The 8,266-nt window shown below is 36.5% G+C and overlaps 1 protein-coding gene across 1 annotated transcript in view; it reads left to right on the top strand.

Moving 5' to 3' along the window:
* The window catches only part of LOC104522154 (disks large homolog 5), a gene marked incomplete at its 5' end in the record, with an annotated part of 28,822 nt that overhangs the window by 3,404 nt on the left and 17,152 nt on the right, over positions 1-8,266 (top strand). Inside the window, 5 exon segments of the mRNA XM_029084109.1 lie at positions 1-186; positions 2,558-2,696; positions 5,226-5,364; positions 5,879-6,000; positions 7,066-7,155. The exon segment at positions 1-186 is cut by the window's left edge and continues 32 nt beyond it. Coding sequence (XP_028939942.1) covers positions 1-186; positions 2,558-2,696; positions 5,226-5,364; positions 5,879-6,000; positions 7,066-7,155 — 676 coding nt within the window.

Below are 8,266 nucleotides of genomic sequence, written 5' to 3'. Positions count from 1 at the left end.
AATGCTGGGCATTATTATCGGGAGGAGGGTATTGACTGCACTCATCTCTCTTCAAGGAAATCCTGTGAAGATGACATTGGCTTTCAAAGAGTTGAAGAGCCAGAGATTAAAAGACCAAGGCCAAAATCAGCTCCTGCCCTGAGGCATAAAATGACACCTATGCCCATTCCTAATCCTGCACTCCAGGTAAAAACTTGGTATATTGAAGCACAAAACTAGAAACCTTAAATTGTATTTTCAGTGTGGTTTTGGGTTCCATTTACATACCATAACAGGAGAAGCATAGCCTGTTCTCAAAATCCAGGTCCCCTGAAAAGCTACCCCAGACTCAGTTTGCAGTATCACAGCATACAAAACTAGTTCATGGAGTTGCAGTGTTTAAGAGGCAGTGGTGACCACCAAAGAGAATGATAGGGTTCAGCTTAGTAGCCATATCTTGGGTTTTAATGCTGCTTGATGAAAGATCATGGCTCTTTCCTGTATGTTTTTGACAACCTAAAAAAAAAAAAAAAAAAAAAAAGAAAAAAAAAAGAAAAAAAAAAGCAAAGAAGAAGCTTTAGGAAAGCTGAAAATAGGGCCTTCTAAGTTTAAAAAAAATCAGATTGGCTGTCCAGCTCACTGTAAAAATTAATGGAAAAAGGTATACTATTCAGTGTTGTTTTTTGTAAGTCTTTCTATGTGTCTAAATAATTTTGTAAATATGATCTGAAATTTATAGATGGGCACATTACACTGTAAAGATGGACTGTTTATGAGAATATGGTTTAATAATACAATTCCAAATGACAATGTAATTTATTAGAATAAACAACCCCTCTGTGGAGATTCTAGGTCATGTCTTACCAGAATAGGTAGAAGAAACATTTTATGTGGTCTAGGAAGATGAACCTATTTAGATGACTACATTATGTAAGAAAGCATAACCACCAATGTAGTTCCAGGTTCACTGCCTCAGATCGCTCAGGTGGCAGATACAGATTCCACACACCCCACCCTCCTGCAAGCTAATATCTGAAGTTTCAAAAAGTATTATTTTTGCTTGTATATAATCACATCATAATGACTTATAATATCATATTCTTTACCCATACTTGTTTATACCTGGATAATAGTAACTGAAGTTTCCAACTGTGACAAGGACACAGGTGGGTGGGGACTTAAGTGTAAGAAATCTGTTAGGTGGAACAGAGGGGGTGATTTTGGCACTCACTATTTAAAGACCAGGAAGGACTGACAAGGACATAGTACAGTTGGTTCATACATACTGCCCAAGTGATATTGCAGATATCATATAGGTGTTGGTTTGAGGTGAAGGGGAAAATTGTGTAATAGAATTATAAAGTCATAAATTCTGTTTTTTAAGGTTATTTGATGTATTAGTTAATTTATGTTTCTAGGGTTAAATTAGAATTAGGTTCTGTGATTCTTTTCTTTTTCTTTCCCTGCCCTTCTTTAATTTCTCCCCTGTCAGAAAATAGGCAGAACTTTGTAACTGTAAAGTTGTTGTTGACTAGAGAGCAGAAGTGATAGCGTGCCTCAAAAAGTGGACAACATTCACCCTGAAAATTTCTCTCTGGTGGAATCGTCTTTGTGCACTACACCAGCATTGAGTTGTGTAACAGTAGTGTCCAGTCTGCTTGTATTGCTGAAGTCGTGTTTATAATATCAGAGATATGTATATAGAATATGCAGTGTAGTTGAATTTAAGTTAAGTTTGTGTATTTTGGTAAGTTGATAAATCAAAGAAGACTTCGTCCCTGGGTAGTAGATGGTACAGTTACTCATAGAGCTGTGGTAGTGATCAAGTATTGGTTCTAAGAAGTTACCTCTACATTTTATAGTCTTTGTGCTCTCAGTAACTCTTAATTTAATTAAAATACTGCTATCATAGAAACTATAAGTACCTTTTCAGTACTTATTTTTTACTAATTACATACTTCAATCTCATATTTTGTGTTGTACATTTCAAGTGTGTAAACTCTGCATGTTGAGCCCTGAACCTTTAGCTGTGTAGCATCACTGTCAGTATCTGAGGTATTCTTGTCTTTCTTAACTCACCTGTGTCTACTCATTATGTACAGAACAGAAGTTGTGATTGTTCCAAAAGGTCAATTGCTCTGTTGAATAGAGGTTGCTCCACACATAGCTAAAAATACAGGCTTAGAGGAAAACACTTTCTGGCTTGTTAACCAGGTCTTCTTTAGGAAACACTTGCAATACTGACTGAAATACCAGTTAAAATGTCCTGTGAAAGCAGTATTTTAAAGGAGAAATGTGACTAAATGCTGGGTGTTTTATTGTGAAAGAAACTATACCAGTGAAGCTGCAAACATTGGCCTAAAAAGATTATAAAATAATGAAATAATGGAGCAGGATGGAGGAAGGAAGCAGAAGAAGTGGGTAGCATCATTGAAAAATAAAGTTGTAACAAGCACTGTGATGGCAAGCACGTTCTGGAATAGGTATTAAGTTGCTCACTCCCTACAAAGTTTGGCTATTTTATTTTTTTTCTTCTGAATCTCTAACTTCCTGTAATCAAATTTCTGTGTTTTTGTAGGTGCAGAAGTATGCTCCAGCTAGTGAGGAGCATCTGTCTCCAGAGCTACAGGAATGGGCACCGTATTCACCAAAACGGTCTGCTAGGCACAGCGATGGCTTTGTGCCTGCTGCCTTATACGCTGGCGGCATGTCAGCAGGTGAGTGACAGAACTTGCAGTTGCTTTCTAGGAACGCCCCAAGGAATTTGTCCATATTGGACAATACTGGGGATTAATTGTGGTAAGTGCAGGACATACATGACTCACAAAACCTTTTTCCATGGTTTGTTGTAATTTGAACATGGTCTGCTCAGCTTTTAGACTGTAAAGAAGTGAAACCTGTTTAAGAACCATTAAGGAAACTGAGCAACAGCTGGCTGAAGGATTTGTTTCATTAGTTTCTTTGCAGAGGAGTTTTGAATACATTAGTGGTGAACAAGGTGTGGCCCGTACATTAGGGAGTCAAGTAAGATTTCCGGTATTTTTGAAAACCAACAGTAAATGGAAGTGTCCCAAGCTTTAGATGCTAACTTCTGAAATACTTACAAGGAAAAAGATCTCGTGTTCAGAAAGTAAAGCATGTTAAGTTCTGCCTATTGGAAATCAAATGCTTGGAGTATCTCAAGTTGAGTGCCCAAACTGGTTGTGATCTTAATCTAAATTAAAGATTAAATGCCATTGTGTTTGAGATACTAAGCTGCTGAAGAGGGGACTCACAAGGAGCTCACACAAAAATCAGTATAATGAAACAGCATGTTGTCACAGTTGATCAAACAGTTGTTGGTATTGAGGTTCATGTTAGCAGGTATTAAATTGGCACAGACTAAATGGAGTGCTTCAGGAGCTAATTAAGGTATCAAAATCTAGTTGCTTTGAACTGGTCAAGAAGCATTTGCTTAGACCTGGTGAACGTGTTGCCAGGTGTACTATCCAGTCTTTGGTGTAGCTAACCTTCAGCAGTTGCATACAAAAATTGATTTTCAAATCAAGACAATATTGATTTTTATGAGTTTACCCTCAGTTCTTTGTAAAGGCCCAAACTTCTGCATGTGCTAGAAATTGCAGAAGACTTTCTTCTTACTGGAGACTGTGAAGGAGTTAATGACTTGTGTATCTGGAACAATGGACAGCTTCAAACCTTGTCGTCCCAGTCAGTTTTCAGATTGTAAAGATGTGCTCAAGAGTTGCTCAGATCAAAAAGCTTTTGCTCTTCTTTGATTTCTTTTACTCTTTTCTCTCTTTTAGTGATAGTAGAAAAAGTATTTAAAGGGATTAATTCTAACTAAAAGCTTTTTCTTATCATAATATATTTGCATACCCAATCAAGTCAAGCCTACATTCGACAATATGATTGTATGTCTTGAAATGTGAACAAGTTTTTGCTATTGTATTCTGTGCTACCAACTCATTTGAGAGGAAATTAGTCAAATAGACTTCGGTTGAATCATAGAATAATTTGGGTTGGAGGGGACCTTTAAAGGTCATCTAGTCCAACCCCCCTGCCATGAGCAGGGACACCTTCAATTAGATCAGGTTGCTCAGAGCCCTGTCCAACCTGACCTTGAATGTTTCTGGAGATGGAGCTTCTACCACCTCTCTGAGCAACCTGTTCCAGTGTTTCACCACCCTCATTGTAAAAAATTTCTTCCTTATATTTAGTCTAAATCTACCCTCTTTTAGTTTTAAACTATTACCCCTTGTCCTTTGCAATAGGCCCTGCTAAAAAGTATCCCCATCTTTCTTCTAGGCCCTCTTCAAGTATTGAAAGGCTGCAATCAGGTCTCCCTGGAGCCTTCTCTTCTTCAGGCTGAACAACCCCAACACTCTCAGCCTTTCTTCATAGCAGAGGTGTTCCATCCCTCTGATCATTTTTGTGGCCCTTCTCAGGACCTGCTCCAACAGGTCCATGTCTTTCCTGTGTTGAGGGCTCCAGAGTGGGACACAGCACTGCAGGTGGGGTCTCACTAGAGCTGAGTAGAGGGGCAGAATCACCTCCCTCAACCTGCTGGCCACGCTTCTCTTGATACAGCCCAGGATACGGTTGGCCTTCTGGGCTGCAAGCCAGCTTATGGCCAGTTTTTCATCTACAGTACTCCCAAGTCCTTCTCCACAGGGCTGCTCTCAATTGGTCGATTACTGAGGATGCATGTACTTAAAAGATCATCTTGAGTAATAAGTTTCATAAATAAATATGGAAATACTATAATTTAAAGTCATACAACACACTAGAAGTAGGAGTCTTTGAGGCAATAGAAGAGGAGCAAGAATCCTTTTAGCTGCAGCCAGTTCAAGTACCAAATAAAAACATTACTATTCAGAGAGAAGTGCTGAATTTTTGTTGCTGTATAAAAAAGTTTGATACTTGAAAACAGGTGAAAATCTTGTGGTTACCAATGCATATTAAAATTATATACTGTGAATGACTATTTTTTGGTAATCTCATCCTCTTTATTGCTGACTCATTACAAAATTATAATCCAGATTTTAAATATGCACATACTACTTAAAAGGTGTCACATGGTGCTTAATAGTGTATATGCATACCAATAATTTTTATTTATAGATACATACATGTTCATACATGCAAATATTATAATATGTAATTACATAAATATGTAAATATATTTAAAATCTGTCATATAAATGTTAATAATGTTGGTAAGAATGTGTGTTTATCATTTTAAGCAGGTACTGTACCAAGAAGCTTAGCACCGTGCCCTGCAGTAACTGCTGTCATGAGAAATCCAATCTATACTGCCTGGAGCCACAGAGTTCACACCAGCAATTGTCCATCAGTTGCCAGCCAAATATGCCATCTGCATCCCAGGTGCTTTGAAATTTATATCTCCTTAAATTTTTGTTTTCATTAAGATGAAACTGCCTCCGGTATTTGTTTTATACAATGCAGAGCGAAGCGCACTGGCACTGCTGTTGTGTGTTATGTTGACCCAGGGTTCTCAAAACCATTATTGCATAAAAGAGATGTGCCAGTTGCTTTCATGTCTTTTGGTAACTGATGGATTAGGTTTCCTGCTGGTCCACTGCCCAAAATTGACAAAAAAATATATTTTTTAAATGAACTAATTTCCAATGTTTTTTCTTGTCCTTGCCAAAACAAATAAAGCCTTCTCCTTTTGTTTTTTAGCACTTTAGGCTATTTTTCTTCTGACTTCTCTTAATTCGTAAAAAGATGGGACAATTGGAAAGTGGGAAGGAGAGGAGCATTTATTTTATTCAGTAACTCAGGGATAACCAAAATTTTTTGTTGTCCAATTTGCTATTTGCTGAAGTACTTTGCCCAGTTCTAACTGTTACGCTATTCTGCTTTTCTTTTGGTGTAGTTCCCAGCATCAAGGTCGCCTGAGTTTAGACTTAAGTCATAAACACTCCAATGACTACTCTGAAAATTCACGTACAAGAGCATCTCATGGCTCAAATTCATTACCATCCAGTGCAAGACTTGGTAACTGGCTTTTCTGTTTTATTTCCTGTGGAACTCTTATATATTGGAGACAAAGAATAAATGGAAAATTCCTTAAGTACATATGTTATTGGGATTGTCATAGGTAGCAAAGCCTTTCTGTCTTCGCTTCATTTTTTTGTGGTTTTATGGCTAAAGGTGTTCCCTGTAGGTAGCTATGTTTAATTCAGTCTTCCCAATCTCTTTAAAATGCTCTGTGTGCGAGTGATTCTCCTTACCATGCCTGTTACTGTTTGAAAATACCCTTATAAAGATGGGAGGCCCAGGCAAAGTATTTTTGAAGTTTAGTGAGGTGGAGAGAAGAGGAGCAAAGGAGAGAGCCCCCAGAACAAAAAAATCAAGGATGACTAATGGCATAACGTATTGTTCGAATAATAATATTGTTCGAAGATAAGTTACACTTATGTTTACTTGATTGACATGTAAGATTGTTTTTGTCTATCCTAGTAATACCAAAGCAGACGGAGGCTATGGAGCAATTACATTTTAACATTTGAGAATTGCTTAAGTTTTAAAATATGTAATAAGTTTTTGTGCATGTTTGTGTTGCTGTGTTCCATCAATGATTGGCAGTTGTATCTGAATAGAGCATGGCACCTTCATAACCACAGCAAAAAAATGGCATAATAGTTTGCTACTGGTGTCAAAAAATTATGTATTCATCCAAGCAGAATGTAATCAGAATGTTTTAAATCCATTTTGGAAAGTTCCATGGATTCTTAGTAAACAGAGATGTTATATTCTTGTTCAGACTTCAGATTGTTTCATTTGATTGAAAAAATATTCAAAATATTTTTTGTACAAGAATGAACAGTGCGTATATAGTGTATAGCTGTGTTGTGCTCTGTTTATACTTACTGTGTAATCAAGACAATTTACTAGAAATATGATATACACAATATATACAAGGATAATCATTAAGGCTCATGCATAAATTCAGAGGCCATTTTAATGATTATTGAAGAAGTAGAATCTAAATGTACTTTTTTTGTTCAACGTACTTGCTTTTACCTTTGTCATTTTAATGTTTTCTTGTTGTAAAAATAGGTTCTTCGAGTAACTTGCAATACAGAACAGAACGAATTAAGATCCCTTTGACACCAAGATATCCAAGGTCCATGATGGGCTCTGACAGAGGTAAATTATTTCATAAGTAATTTTAGTTGTACTATTTTCAGCATTTCCAATCCAAGGCCTTTGCAGTTGTTAAATCAGGTTGCACTAAAATCTAAATATGACAGTTTTATTGAAGTTACAAACTTTGCATTTTGCCATAGAAAGGGGAGAAAAAAAAAACAACTTTCTAAAGAAAGTTGATTTTTTTGTTAGTTTACTCTAGGATGTGGCGCACTAAGAAAAAGTGCACAAAAAAGGTAAGAATTAGCATTGCTGTATGTTTTACAGTTGTAATTTTCTTCTGGAATGATGTTTTAAAAGTTTTAACAGTGAGATGACCTGCATTATTTTTTTTAATTCTTTAAGTATATTATTTTGCATATTATTGTATTACTGATTGTAAATTACATTTTGAAATGCAGTGAAAATATTTTAGTGCTTCACTCAAAATTGCTTGGTGGAGGATATTTAAAGACATGATACAAATACTAATTGGAGTGCTGGAGAGCTGTAGAATTCAAAGTTTGATGACAGTAAATGGCAACTCTTCACTGCTGTCATTGCTCAAATGTTTTACAGCCTTAATGGATTATATGCAGTGGTTTTCCTAACTTGGAAAATACAATTCTGACAAACAGCTTTCATTTGTGATTAGTAATTTGAGCTTTATTTTATGTGGCTTTTTCAGAGGAAGCAAACTGAATGTTTCTGTCAGGGCACTTGTTCAGTAAATTACTCAGGGAGGTACAATCAGAGAGTCATGTCAAGCTTATTTGAAAATGCAGAGCTTTCCTGTCTCTGTGTATGATTCATCCTGGGGTTTTGTTGGTACTTTCAGGTGTTTCATAATGTATCTCCCACCCAAAGGAAAGGGCTGTACATAAATGTTTTATTTGAAAATAAACCTACATATTAAATTTTAATTTTACTTTTCCTTTCCTATTTTTTAATATTTTTCTTTAAATTTGCATTGCTGAGTGTTTTCAGACATACATATGGTGTAGCTTGTCTTTAATCTCCTCTCCTTGTTGCAAATGGCAGTAGTTGTATGCACACTTACACGGGGCAGACTTAACATACAGTTACTAAGGACGGTAAGTTTGCACCATCTGAAATTAGTTACCTGGTCTCC

This window comes from Antrostomus carolinensis, unplaced genomic scaffold (assembly GCF_000700745.2).
Source record: "Antrostomus carolinensis isolate BGI_N321 unplaced genomic scaffold, ASM70074v2 scaffold2513, whole genome shotgun sequence".
Taxonomy (NCBI): Eukaryota; Metazoa; Chordata; class Aves; order Caprimulgiformes; family Caprimulgidae; genus Antrostomus; species Antrostomus carolinensis.
This window is presented reverse-complemented; position numbering and strand designations above follow the sequence as displayed.